The sequence below is a fragment of the Salvelinus alpinus genome, chromosome 4 (assembly GCF_045679555.1).
Source record: "Salvelinus alpinus chromosome 4, SLU_Salpinus.1, whole genome shotgun sequence".
Lineage (NCBI taxonomy): Eukaryota > Metazoa > Chordata > Actinopteri > Salmoniformes > Salmonidae > Salvelinus > Salvelinus alpinus.
This window is the reverse complement of record NC_092089.1, coordinates 63033858-63049146: the sequence shown is the minus strand read 5'-3', so window position 1 is coordinate 63049146 and position 15289 is coordinate 63033858. Positions and strand designations below refer to the sequence as shown.

The 15289-nt window shown below is 43.8% G+C and overlaps 2 protein-coding genes and 1 pseudogene across 2 annotated transcripts in view; all 3 read left to right on the top strand.

Moving 5' to 3' along the window:
- Window positions 1-10098, top strand: part of LOC139572626 (collagen alpha-1(XXIII) chain) — a 165457-nt gene extending 155359 nt beyond the window's left edge. The window contains exon 4 of the mRNA XM_071395310.1: window positions 10091-10098. Coding sequence (XP_071251411.1) covers window positions 10091-10098 — 8 coding nt within the window. The remainder of the gene's footprint in view (window positions 1-10090) is intronic.
- Window positions 498-15289, top strand: part of LOC139574102 (collagen alpha-1(XXIII) chain-like) — a 65525-nt gene continuing 50733 nt past the window's right edge. The window contains exon 1 of the mRNA XM_071398283.1: window positions 498-518. The gene's annotated coding sequence lies outside the window, so the exon portion shown is untranslated. The remainder of the gene's footprint in view (window positions 519-15289) is intronic.
- Window positions 1521-2481, top strand: LOC139572241 (lysophosphatidic acid phosphatase type 6-like; annotated as a pseudogene).

Here is a 15289-nt window from a genome sequence, read left to right as displayed (position 1 = left end):
TTTTGAGTATTCCGTGGAGAGCGTTAGAGAGCAGGCCAGGGTAGTAACTGGTAAATGTTCCGGGTGTAGAAGACTCCTGCTGCCGCTTCCCATCCCGGGTCCTGTTCCTTGGAAGAGAGAGCTGGGATATCACACAGCTGCCACTGACTCACTGGGCCTGCGTCCCAAGTGGCACTCGATTCCCTATATAGGTCATTACTTTTGACCACAGCCCTGATAGGGTGCATTTTAGGATGCAGTCTGGTGTACTGTCTCTCTGAGAGGGCAGATATAAGAGGGATAGAATCCTGTTTATATAGTCAGTAGTTTATATGAGATCATTATAGGCGATCGCTGTGTGCTATAGTTCATTGAGCCACGTTCGTATCTTGTCTCCAGATGGTGTGTTTGCATGTGTTACAGTAAGGTGTTTTGATGGGGAATGCTGTTTTGTTGGTCGTCTGCTCTAACAATTGTTATGGTGTGTGCTTTACTCTCTCTAAACTCACCAGGGCAAGACTGGGAGAGATGGATACCCGGTAAATTTAATTGACTTTTTTTAGATTCTCTTAGCCTATTTTGGGCTACTATCCTCTCCATCAAAAGTTTTTCTGTTCTCTCTTCTTTGGGTGATCCTTTTTTTCTCCCCACCCCTATCCTCTCCTTATTCCTTGCCTTTTTACTTACTTCTAACATCAATGAGTGTGTTCTCAACAATGATTCATATAATTCCTGCTCTGTGCGTCAACTGAAAATGTCTGTAGACACACACACACACACAGCCCAGTGTGATTAGCGTGGGTTAATTGGTTTATCACCCCAGGTCTGTTCCCAGCCCCACGTCTTGTAATGATGACATCATGGCTGCTGCCTGCTAACAGCAGACAGATCAGAGCCATAGCAGCAGTGTTGCATTAGAAGACTTTTCAGTGTGACACTCAAATGACTCACTGGCTCAGATTAATAGGTTGTTTCATCAAGTGTCATCGGCCAGTCTTTGAGGGTCTGGAGTTAAATAGTTAATCTACTTCCAAACAATCCCTTAGGATTGTTCCAAACAATCCCTTAGGATTGTTCCAAACAATCCCTTACCTACCCATAGGGATATTCGATTTCTGTTCAAATGATAACCTAGCGCGGTCTAGTGCGGAGTTGTCACTCTCTCACCTCCCTGTTAAACTGTGATCTGGTGGCCTCTAGTGGTCATATGGGAAACTCCAACTCTCTGTTCCACTCAGTATGGGCATGATTCCCTGTCTCTCTGGTCTCTGCGGTCTGCTTGGTGATGGTTGGTGTTTTAGTCATAATGAGAATCAACATAGATTACCTCTGCGTACAAATTAGTTTGTGAGTCTGTCTGTCTGTGTGTCTTTATGCTAATATGGTTCCTTTTTGCCCCCCTCCCCTCCCTCCCTCTTAGTGTCAGGTGAACATGCCTCGTTCCATCTAGGGTGATTTTTTTTTAGTTGGTTGATGATCTTGAGAGCTCCAGGGCTGGCTGTCCTTATAGGATACTATTTTTGTTAGACAGCAGAGTAATCATGAGGATGAGGAACCTCTGGACCAAAGTAGGTGTTCTGGGCTCGGTGTCTATGGCGTTCGGATCCCTGCTCTGGTCTCAGAAGAAGACGGAAACAACTCAGACAGGTTCGGCCCTCGCATACCACCTTCTCCTTGCAAGCTCAAACTCGTTCAAGTCCTGTTCCGCCACGGAGCCCGAACTCCGCTGAAGTCTATATCGGATGTCATGGAGGCCCAGTGGGTGCCTAACCTCCTGGAACCCCCAGCACACACACAGATCAACTACATGGTTACAGACTTGGAAGGAGGTCCACGGCCCTCCTCAACGGTGGAGTACAGCCATCGGTCCAACATACTGACCAGGGGTATGAACCCAGGTCAGCTGACCACGGTGGGCATGCAGCAGCTGTATGAGCTGGGAGAGAGGCTGAGGAAGAGGTCGATCCACGACACAGACTTCATCAACCCTACCCTTCAGCCCCACAGAGGTCTATGTGTGTTCCACTAACATTGTGAGGACAATAGAGTTTTTGCCAAGTGTCTGGTGGCTGTGGAGATGATCTGTCACATCTACAGACCCAGAAAGCGGGAGAACCTGCAGCTGTGTGTGGGTCCCCTCTTCCACACCCTGATGGGCAACATAAAAGACAAACTACAGGGCACAACCTCAGAGCTCAACAGGAAGCTGTTCCTCTGCCCACGACACCACTCAGATCCGCTGCCTCGTGGCTCTGCGGGTTTTTGACATGCAATGGCCACCGAACGCTGCTGACATCACCCTGGAGCTGCATCAACACAGGCACACCAAAGAGGCCTTCGTCAAAGTGTCCTACATTGGCAAGGACCAGTTGATTCTAGGCTGTGGAGGAGTCTACTGCCCCCGGCAGGAATACAAGCAGGCAGGCCTTCTCTAAGTACTCACTGACCTCTGAAGCCTATGAGTTGCTCTGCAACCGCACAGAGAGCGTGGCCGACCTCTGAGGCTTCCACGACACCTCCTCACCTTTGAACCCCAGCTCTGCCCCAAGCACTCACTGTTACCAGCCACCGTGTTTACATCCCACCAGAGACATCCACTCTCCAGCCCTTGCCTAGCTCATATCAGGATTTCGATTTGTTTTTTAAAAATCAATTTGCCTGATAGAAAATAGGTCCATTATAATCTTTACATAATTCCTGTCTAGTTTTAGACATTCGTGTGACCTGATGTGGTGTTGTTAACCAAAATAATCATTCCTCCCTCATTAATTGTTTTATTATTGGTCTCGCGGGCCGAGTATGCTCACCCCTGGTCTAAATGCACAAAGGTAGCTTCACTGTCAAAGTGTATAACTAGCTTTGAAACCACACCCAGGGCAATGGGAACCCTGTGTGCTACTGATCCTACTGGTTACTGGTTAAGATAGTCCCGTGTGGCTCAGTTGGTAGCGCATGGTCCTTGCAACACCAGGGTTGTGGGTTTGATTCTCATGGGGGACCAGTATGAAAATGCATGTGCTCACGACTGTAAATCGCTCTGGATTAGAGCGTCTGCTAAATGAAATGTTACGCATGGTAACAGTGATTATTGGGAATGTTCTATTATTATTGGGAATGTTGGGAAGTCCAGCCCGTAAGGGGTTCCCAGATTCCCAGGGCTGCCTGGCTGCTCTCTGCTCTGCCTGGCACCGGGAAGCCTTCCTGACGGGAAATGCCTGCTACTAATTAGACACAGGTGGGGGCAAAAATGTGTGTGTGCACATGAGAGAGAGAGAGTGTGTCTCTTTGTATGCTTTTGTGTCTGTCCAATTTTGCACAAGCATGTGTGCGTTGGCGTATGTGTGGTTTTATTTGTTTGGGTCTGTACGTTATTACGCTTAGTGAATATAACAGTACGCCAACGAACTCCAATCATAACATCATTCATTATGAGTGTCTGTTCTTCCAATTGGTTCACCCTTCTAACCCCAACCTGACCACCTTTTCCCCTTACCCTGCTATTCATGGTTCACTTCAGATCTAGAAACTCGACAGTCCAATACAGTTAGGTCTCTGAGACACTCCTGTGAGACCTCTGGTAGAGTGTGAGTTTCAGTAGAATACACAGTAGATGAATCATGTGGCTCAATAGCTCAGACGGCAGCCTGGTCCATGGTCTGATGATCATGCTTCCCATAATGTTACTGGAGGTCTAGCTAGAGTCCACATGAGACATGAGCTGGCTTCTCTCTGTCTCTCTTGGTCTCTCTCTCTGTCTGTCTGTCTCGCTGTCCCTCTCAATGTATCTGTATTTGTCTCTGTATCTCTGTCTCTCCCTCTGGCAACCTGTTCTCTGACTGCCCTCAAGTGTGTGCGTGTGTGTGTGTGTGTGTGTGTGTGTGTGTGTGTGTGTGTGTGTGTGTGTGTGTGTGTGTGTGTGTGTGTGTGTGTGTGTGTGTGTGTGTGTGTGTGTGTGTGTGTGTGTGTGTGTGTGTGTGTGTGTGTGTGTGTGTGTGTGTGTGTGTGTGTGTGTACTCGAATGCCTGCACGTTTGTCTGCGTAAACTCTGTCCAAACTCCATCTGTCCATAATCTCCATAATATTTTCTCATCAACACAAATTACAATTTCTGAACAGGACCAGGGATGTATTGTGCCTAGGGTTGCAGAGGGAGGGTATATTACTGGAAACGTTTGAAGTTTACCAGCAAACTGTGGTGGCAGGTGCATTGGGCCAATACCCGAAAAGTTGCTAGATCGAATCTCCGAGCTGACAAGGTAAAATCTGTTGTTCTGCCCCTGAACAAGCCAGTTAACCCACTGTTCCCTGGTAGGCCATCATTGTAAATAAGAATTTGATCTTAACTGACTTTCCTAGTCAAATGAGGGTCAAATAAATTACCATAATTTTGGTAGGTTTCAAGTTGGACATCTAGTGGCCTTTTTGAGTACTTCAGATTATCACAGGTGTCTGTTATTATCTCTGGCCTTCTGTGTGGCCTTATCACATTTAAATGAGATGAGCAATAAGATGATTTTAAAATAAACAATTTAATGACAAAGCTGTGAAACATTATCCTAAACAAACAATCAACTTAGTGAATACCATTGGTGTTTAATATGAGGGTTTCAGTATGAAATCTCCTTTATATATTTTATCGTTTATTTAATTTCTCAATATGTCTTTGTTGTAAATGTTTTGGTCCCAAACTGATGTCAGTTTAGAAAAAAGTCAATAGTTGGAAGAGTTGCAGAGTTAATTTAAAATAATGCCGTTGTTCAGTATATATTTTTTTCATTAGGCTATTTTCTCTTGAACCATATGGTCTATTCCCTAGAAACTCACGGACAAAATTAATACTATATACGAAGATTACACTAACTTTGGTAAATTACCAGTAGCTTTGCAACCCTAGTTGTGCCAGCTAAATGTTATTTCCCATGAAATAGTGCCATCTCTTTTTCCTATACCTTGCTCTCACTCGCTGGGTTTACATCTGCTTGGATGAGCTGAACAAGAACCTGACACCCTCAGCACACAGGGGGACAAACACCTACCTGGAGGTGACAGCATTCCCTTCCCCATATGCCCCCCCCCCCCCCCCTGATTGAGTTATGCTCAATCATGAGGAATCAAAGCCAAAGGAATTGAATAATATTAAGAAATGCTATTGATGGAAGAAAAGTAGTATCGAAATCTACCAAAAAACAATTAGGGAACAACAAATTCAATCCCTTCTAGACAATTTCCTGGACAAAATGTTTCACTAATAGTGAAGGTGTAAACTTGGCAGTAGAAAACCTAAACAGTATTTGACCTCTCAGCTTCCCTATCAAATCTAAAAATGTCAAGCAGACAACCTAAGAAAATGAACAACAATGACAAATGGTTTGATAAAGAATGCAAAATCCTAAGAAAGAAATTGAGAAACCTATCCAACTAAAAACAGAGACCCAGAAAACCTGAGCTTACACATTCGCTATGGTGAATCACTAAAACATTACAAAAATACACTACGGAAAAATATGGAACAGCACGTCAGAAATCAGCTCAATGTAATTGAAGAATCCATAGAATCTAACCACTTCTGGGAAAATTAGAAAACTCTAAACAAATCCAAAATGCAGATGTATGGATAAACCACTTCTCCAATCTTTATGGCTCTATAACAAAGAACAAATAGAAAAAACATATACATGATCAAATACAAATCTTAGAATCAACTATTAAAGACTACCAGAACCCACTGGATTCTCCAATTACATTGAATGAAATACAGGACAAAATACAAACCCTTCAACCCAAAAAGGCCTGTGGTATAAGGGCACAAGGTGAGACCCAGATGCAGACACGGGAGGCAGATGTTTAATAAATATCAAGACTCAAACCAATCCAAAAGGGGTAGGCAAGAGAATGGTCGTGGGCAGGCAAAGGTCAAAACCAGTTCAGAGTCCAGGAGGTACAGAGTGGCAGGCAGGCTCGAGGTCAGGGCAGGCAGAATAGTCAGGCAGGCCGGTACGGAGTCCAGAAAACGGGCAAGGGTCAAAAACCAGGAGGACTAGCAAAAGAGAATAGAAGCAGGCGTACGGGAAAACCGCTGGTTGACTTGAAAGGCATACAAGACAAACTGGCACAGAGAGACAGGAAACACAGGGATATATACACCAGGGAAATAAGTGACACCTGGAGGGGGTGGAGACAATCACAAGACAGGTGAAACAGAGCAGGGTGTGACATGTGGGGTTGATGGCATCCCAAATGAAATGATAAAATATACAGACCACAAATTCCAATTGGCTATACTTAAACTCTTTAACATCATCGTCAGCTCTGGCATATTCCCCGATATTTGGAACCAAGGACGGATCACCCCAACTTTCAAAAGTGGAGACAAATTTGACCCCAATAACTACTGTGGGATATGGGTCAACAGCAACATTTGGAAAATCCTTTACATTATCATTAACAGCAGACTCATACATTTCCTCAGCGAAAACAGTGTACTGAGCAAATGTCACATTGGCTGTTTACCAATTTACCGTACGACAGACCACGTATTCACCCTGCCAAATGTATGACCATATTAGAGACACATATTTCCCTCAGATTACACAGACCACAAATAATTTGAAAACAAATCAAATTTTGATAAATTCCCGGGGGAAAAAATCACTTGCTTCAAAAAATTCAAAACTGAAAAGTGCTGCGTGCATATGTATTCACCCCCTTTGTTATGAAGCTCCTAATAAAGATCTGGTGCAACCAATAACCTTCTGTCAGGGGTGCGTAAGTGGTGGCAGGGAAGTCAAACGCAGGAGAGCAGAACTTGGTATATAGCCGGAGCCGTTGAATATTCATAACTACCGGTATACAAAAAACAACAAACACATGGGCACAAAACCCGTATCGCACCAGTCACACATAGGCACACAAACTTACAATAAACAATTCCCGACAAGGACATGGGAGAAACAGAGGGAACATATACAACATGTAATTAGGGAGTTGAATCCAGGTGAGTGTGACAACCAGACAAAACAAATGGAACATGAAAAATGAATCGGCGATGGCTAGAAGACCGGTGACGTCGACCGCCGAACACCGCCCGAACAAGAAGAGGAACCGACTTCGGCAGAAGTTGTGACACCTTCAGAAGTCACATAACTAGTTAAATAAAGTCCACCTGTGTGCAATCTAAGTGTTACATAATCTCAGTATATATACACCTGCTCTGAAAGGCCACAGAGTCTGCAACATCACTAAGCAAGGGGCACCACCAAGCAAGCAACACCATGAAGACCAAGGAGCTCTCCAAACAGGTCAGGGACAAAGTTGTGGAGAAGTACAGATCAGGGTCGAGTTATAAAAAAATATCAGAAACTTTGAACATCCCACGGAGCACCATTAAATCCATTATTTAAAAAATGGAAAGAATATTGCACCACAACAAACCTGCCAAGAGAAGGCCGCCCACCAAAACTTACAGACCAGGCAAGGAGGACATTAATCAGAGAGGCAACAAAGAGACCAAAGATAACCCTGAAGGAGCTGCAAAGCTCCACAGCGGAGATTGGAGTATCTGTCCATAGGACCATTTTAAGCCGTACACTCCACAGAGCTGGGATTTACTGTAGAGTGGACAGAAAAAAAGCCATTGCTTAAAGAAAAAAATAAGCAAACACGTTTGGTGTTCGCCAAAAGGCATGTGGGAGACTCCCCAAACATATGGAACAAGGTACTCTGGTCAGATGAGACTAAAATTGAGCTTTTTGGCCATCAAGGAAAACGTTATGTCTGGCGCAAACCCAACACCTCTCATCACCCAGAGAACACCATCCCCACAGTGAAGCATGGTGGTGGCAGCATCATGCTGTGGGGATGTTTTTCATCGGCAGGGACTGGGAAACTGGTCAGAATTGAAGGAATGGTGGATGGCGCTAAATACAGGGAAATTCTTGAGGGAAACCTGTTTCAGTCTTCCAGAGATTTGAGACTGGGACGGAGGTTCACCTTCCAGCAGGACAATTACCCTAAGCATACTGCTAAAGCAACACTTGAGTGGTTTAAGGGGAAACATTTAAATGTCTTGGAATGGCCTAGTCAAAGCCCAAACCTCAATCCAATTGAGAATATGTGGCATGACTTAGATTGCTGTACACCAGCAGAACCCATCCAACTTGATGGAGCTGGAGCAGTTTTTCCTTGAAGAATGGGCAGAAGTCCCAGTGGCTAGATGTGCCAGGCTTATAGAGACATACCCCAAGAGACTTGCAGCTGTAATTGCTGCAAAAGGTGGCTCTACAAAGTATTGACTTTGGGGGGGTGAATAGTTATGCACGCTCAAGTTTTCAGTTTTTTGTCTTATTTGTTTGTTTCACAATAATAAATATTTTGCATCTTCAAAGTGGTAGGCATGTTGTGTAAATCAAATTATACAAATCCCCCAAAAATCTTTAATTCCAGTTTGTAAGGCAACAAAATAGGAAAAATGCCAAGGGGGGTGAATAGTTTCGCATGCCACTATATATAGACATAATATGACATTTTAAATGTCTTTATTCTTTTGGAACTTTTGTGAGTGTAATGTTTACCGTTAATTTTATATTGTTTATTTCACTTTTGTTTATTATCTATTTTACTTGCTTTTGCAATGTAAACATCTGTTCCCATGCCAATAAAGCCACTTAACTTTAAAATTGAATTGAGAGAGTGAAGAGAGAAAGAGAAACAGAGAGAAGGAAGAGAGAGAGATGGAGGGAGAGAGAGAGACACATGGCTGACATGCGTTCAGCTCATTAATTCATTTGGGTGCTTGGTTGGCTAGAAGAATTAGCAGTATGGTAAACAGAGTTAATGACAAGTCTGTTTGCGCAATCCCTGACATAAGTCAGGGTGTGTGTGTGTGTGTGTGTGTGTGTGTGTGTGTGTGTGTGTGTGTGTGTGTGTGTGTGTGTGTGTGTGTGTGTGTGTGTGTGTGTGTGTGTGTGTGTGTGTGTGTGTGTGTGTGTGTGTGTGTGTGTGTGTGTGTGTGTGTGTGCACGCTCACTTGCATGAGTGCATGCCAATTTCTTAAGTTTTATAGCCCCTGTCACTTCTTTCTGTCATAAATCATAGCCTGTGAGGTAGAGTTTCAACACAGTCACTCCACTGTCAAACAATCAAAACCTGCATTTCTGAGAACAACATGGACGAGTAAACACAGACACACACACATGGTCTCTCCCGCTCACACACAAACACACACGTGCATACACTTACACTTACACACAAACACACGTGCATGCACTTACACACACACACACACACACACATGCTCTCTTTCACTGCAATACACACACATGCATAGACTTACATGCCCACACACTCTTACATGCACAGACACACACTCATTCATATGCCCCGACAACATTATTTATTCGTGTGTCACTTCTCAGACTGATGGACAAGGTTTGTTATACAGCTCATACACTCAAGCAATCGTATTGTTCTTCTTCCGAGGCCACTGCACAGATCAAAAGGATCAGTCATCCAGCATGTCAGTGATTTTCTCTCCAAAGTGCAGCTCTGGTATGCTTTATAGTGTTCTTCAGTTCGGGATATGCCAGCTATCGAAGAAATGCTCCTTTCCAATTTTGGAAATAAGAGAATGATTGTCATGTATCACTAATTCCGCCTGCGTATCCCTAGCATATATAGTTCAGGTTTCCCCCGTGGCAAAGAGAGCGAGAGAAAGACCGACAGGGAAGAGGGGAGACATAGAGGGTGGATGGCTAGATTTGTGCATTAGATCCAGATGTGACTGGTCCTCTTTTCCCTTTTTTGGATCCCTCTCTCCTTCTCTCTGATCCCTTGCTTTGGGTCTCCAATCTCTCTCTTTTCATTCCCTCTCCGTCTCACCTCACCTCACCTTGCATTGTGATGGACATGCCTTGTCTCCTCCTGTGACAAGTATACATGAGGGAGAGAAAGAGAGAGAGGGAAAGAGGGAGAGAAATAGAGAGAAAAAAACACCTCTCACACCTCATTAGTGCATAGTCTCCCTCCCCTGTCTCTCTGGTGTCCCAATATCAATTAAGCTCAATCACGCTAATTATGAATGTGTTACCATGTGTTGTCTGTCTGCTCCGTGTAGACGTGTAGCTTTCCTTCATGTTCACAACCAGGCCTCAGCTCTCACAGCTCTGAACCCTAACAGGATAATTAGGCCTTGCAACAACAGGGAGCGTATTAAACACATAGTTCATACCTCTTCTATACTATGCTGAAACCAGGAGGGGCGTTGCTACACACACACACACACACACACACACCCCCAAACCCCCTGCAGCCAAAGTAATTTTCCAGAAATGTGTTTAAAAGCCGTCTAATTGGGAGGAATGCTTATGTAGGCAGAGTCACAGCTCCCAGAATCCTCCCTGATTAGTATCTGCTGTGGGACAAGGGGCAAGATGGCCAAGGACACTATGGATACAAACAGACAAAAACCCACAGACCAAAATACATTATTCCATATTCCCTTCTCCCCATTTGAGGTTTAAGTGGTAATTTGAGGCATATTTTTCGCTCTCCCTCTCTCAATCTTCTCTTTGTCTCTCTCTCCCTTCTGTCACTCTCTCTCTCTCTCTCTCTCTCTCTCTCTCTCTCTCTCTCTCTCTCTCTCTCTCTCTCTCTCTCTATCTCTCTCTCTCACCCTCTCTCCCTCTCACTCTCTTCTCTTTGTCTCTCTCTCCCTTCTGTCTCTCTCTCTTTCTCTCTGTGTCTCTCTCTCTCTCTCTCTCTCCCTTCTGTCGCTCTCTCTCTCTCTCTCTCTCCCTCTCTCCCTCTCACTCTCTTCTCTCTCTGTCTCTCTCTCTCTCTCTCAGTCTCTGTTGCTCATTCCCTATGTGGTATGAGATGAAGAGATCTTGGCAGTGTTGCCGCTGCCTTTTTGTTCGGTCTTATTTTTATTTTTATTTGCATTCCAGCTTTTTATTTTTTCCGCCTCGCCGTCTGTTGTGTTGGTTTTACCTCGTGAGACGGGGGTAGAAATGGTCTGCCAGTTTTACAAAAGTGGTCCAACCTCACACGGTGAAAACTACTGTACACACACACACTCACACAACCACAGGCTCTGCCCCACCTTATCCTGACATTACAGTCCTCCACTGGCCCATAATGCTCCTCTGATAGAGATATATCTGGACTTAGTGATGTCCCCATTCAGGATCTAAGTGGACCTCTATAAAAGGTCTTATCGATCACATAGACTTTTTAAACTTTTTTGTTCAAATAGATATTATCCGCTGTTTCGTAGTTGTTCTAATATTCCAGTTTGGATGTCAGTGGCACGAGTTCAGAAGGTTAAAATACTGTGTAACTGTCAACAAAGATTACAGGTTTAATTGTTTGGGGTAGACATTCACAGACACAGAGAGACACACACACACACAGACGCAGACATACTCACATAAGATCACACCGAGATGTAGAACACACAGACGTAGACCGACTCACAATACGGTCACACAGAGAACCAACACACACACACACATTTCTTGTTCACATGCTGTTGTGTGGCTTGTTGGGGATCGTAAATCAGTCGTCCTTTGGTCTGATTCAGTCTTCCTGCCAACGGTGACCTCACTGTGCGCACCTCATCTACTCATTCTGACGAGTCTCAGGGGGGCCAGGGCTGCTTAAACGTTCCCAGACGTATCACCCACACACACATACACACACAGATAGACAGACGCATACACACACGCACACACAGGGAGGTGTGTTTCACAGGGTGATGAAGCCACTGTCTGCCGTGCACGTCCGTGTTATGTACCACAGTGGTGATCATTGAAGGAAATGAGGGTTTGTAGAGCATTCAGCCCTGCATTACTACTACTACTACACACACACACACACACACACACACACACACACACACACACACACACACACACACACACACACACACACACACACACACACACACACACACACACACACACACACACACACACACACACACACACAGCACCAGTCCTAGTGGGATGTAGGTTCTACTATGTTTTGCTTCTAAGGCTTGTATGCTTGAAATCATTGACCTCTGAGACCATTTACCTGGTTTTACAATTATATGCCAGTAACTATAAGGTTATATCTGCATTTTTTGTCAAAATTGAGTTTTTGACATAGCCTTATTCTGTTCAATGATACGTATCTACAGTTGAAGTCGGAAGTTTACATGCACTTAAGTTGGAGTCATTAAAACTAGTTTTTCAACCACTCCACAAATTTCTTGTTAACATTCTACAGTTTGGAAAGTCGGTTAGGACATCTACTGTGTGCATGACACAAGTCATTTTTCCAACAATTGTTTACAGACAGATGATTTCACTTATAATTCACTGTATCACAATTCCAGTGGGTAAGAAGTTTACATACACTAAGTTGACTGTGCCTTTAAACAGCTTGGAAAATTCCAGAAAATGATTTCATGGCTTTAGAAGCTTCTGATAGGCTAATTGCATCATTTGAGTCAATTGGAGGTGTACCTGTGGATGTATTTCAAGGGCTACCTTCAAACTCAGTGCCTCTTTGCTTGACATCATGGGGAAATCTAAAGAAATCAGCCAAGACCTCAGAAAACAATTTGTAGACCTCCACAAGTCTGGTTCATCCTTGGGAGCAATTTCCAAATGCCTGAAGGTACCACGTTCATCTGTACAAATAATAGTACGCAAGTATAAACACCATGGGACCACATAGTCGTCATACCGCTCAGGAAGGAGACACGTTCTGTCTCCTAGAGATGAACGTACTTTGGTGCGAAAAGTGCAAATCAATCCCAGAACAACAGCAAAGAACCTTGTGAAGATGCTGGAGGAAACAGGTACAAAGTATCTATATCCACAATAAAATGAGTCCTATATCGACTTAACCTGAAAGACCGCTCAGCAAGGAAGAAGCCACTGCTCCAAAACCGCCATAAAAAAGCCAGACAACGGTTTGCAACTACACATGGGGACAAAGATTGTACTTTTTGGAGAAATGTCCTCTGGTCTGATGAAACAAAAATAGAACTGTTTGGCCATAATGACAATCGTTATGTTTGGATGAAAAAGGGGGAGGCTTGCAAGCCGAAGAACACCATCCCAACCGTGAAGCATGGGGGTAGCAGCATCATGTTGCAGGGGTGCTTTGCTGCAGGAGGGCCTGGTGCACTTCACAAAATAGATGGCATCATAAGGGAGGGAAAATTATGTGGATATATTGAAGCAACATCTCAAGACATCAGTCAGGAAGTTAAAGCTTGGTCGCAAATGGGTCTTCCAAATGGACAATGACCCCAAGCATACTTCCAAAGTTGTGGCAAAATGTCTTAAGGACAACAACGTCAAGGTATTGGAGTGGCCATCACAAAGCCCTAACCTCAATCCGATAGAAAATGTGTGGGCAGAACTGAAAAAGTGTATGCGAGCAAGGAGGCCAACAAACCTGACTCAGCTACACCAGCTCTGTCAGGAGGAATGGGCCAAAATTCACCCAACTTATTACAGGAAGCTTGTGGAAGGCTACCTGAAACATTTGACCCAAGTTAAACAATTGAAAGGCAATGCTACCAAATACTAATTGAGTGTATGTAAACTTCTGACCCACTGGGAATGTGATGAAAGAAAATAAAGCTGAAATAAATCATTCTCTCTACTATTATTCTGACATTTCACATTCTTAAAATACAGTGGTGATCCTAACTGACCTAAAACAGGGAATATTTACTAGGATTAAATGTCAAGAATTGTGAAAAACTGAGTATAAATGTATTTGGCTAAGGTGTATGTAAACTTCCGACTTGAACTGGACCTATATAGTACTCTAAATAACCAAATTCGTGTTGTTAAGATCAAAGGAATACAATATAAAAATTGCTGCCACCATTCAAACCATTGAGGGTTCAGAACTTTAAAGCCAGTTATCTCAGAATCATCTTCTTGCAGATAGAACCTTACAGCCCAAAGATACACAGGGACACCCAAAGTCAATCTTAAATGAATCATTGTTTATTATCAGCGCACTGGAGAGGTTCCAACCAACTCAATGCACCATTGTACACATGTCGATCAGGAGCTCTCACGGGGCAGTCCCGTTAGTTCTCTTCTATACTGCAGGCAAGTCATATTTGCATGATTTAGCTTATTCATAATTAATTCATCATTAACGTTTGCTTCATTCTTGTGACCGACCGATACCTCACAAGCTTCTTCTGAGACCTTGAAACTGAGAAATATTTTTTCTCAAAACAAGGGTCTGGGCGTATTGCCAAATTGAAGATACTGATAGTGAGGATACACTCAGGCAGTCACTTGAATGAACACAGAAAACGGTCATTAGAAAAGCACAAAAACAAAAATGTCCTTAACACTAAACCATAAGGGCCCATGTAATCAAGGAGACATTATAGGTCTTCAAAAACCCCTGTGTTTTACAGGAAGACATTCATAGCTTATCTTCGACCATGCCATCTCATTATGAGACCAAAGCAAGACTATGAACAGTAAAAACGACTTATATAGTCCTCTTTTCAAAAATATAACTTTTTCTCCCTCTGCACCCTCCTATCCTCCTGTCCTCCCTCCATCCATCAAAGCATGAAGGCAGACGCAGTCGTGGGGTTTCGCTTCGAGAAGCTTCTGTGCAAGGTACTCTAGGGGCTGGAAAAACAGAGAGATGATGATAACATTTATGATTCTTCCCGCTGTAAGTCTTCAGAGGTCAGGGGACAGAGCTGTTCGACAACGTTTGGCAGCTAAACATGGCCCAGGTCTGCCTCCTATTTCAGCACCTCTGTGAGAGTGGACAGCGACTAAAGACAGCCATAACTTGTACCTCTCTCAGTTTATATACATTACACAGGCCAGAGCTTGAAGTGATGCACTCTGCAGTAATGCAGACTATATGAAGTGATGTACTCTGGGACACATACTGTGGGTGTTTTGTGCTGGGTGCAGTCGGGACATTTGTTTGTGAGTGTGTGCGTGCCTGTGTGTGAGTGGGTGGGTGGGTGGTTCGGAGGTGTGCTATACACAGCTGGGACATGTCCACCCACAGTCCATAGAAGCAGACACACCGTCAGCCCTCACCCTCCTCACACACACACACACACCAAATGGAGCAGGATATATAATGTGTTTAAACACTCCCCTTTTGTCTTTTTCCTTTCCTTCTCCACCTTTGGCTCACTCATGAAACACTTTGTGTTCATGAAACACTTTTGTTATTTACTGTTGTTTATGTCTATTTGTTTATGACCTCAGTTGCATTACCCAACTCTGTTTGTGTGTGTGTGTGTGTGCGTGTG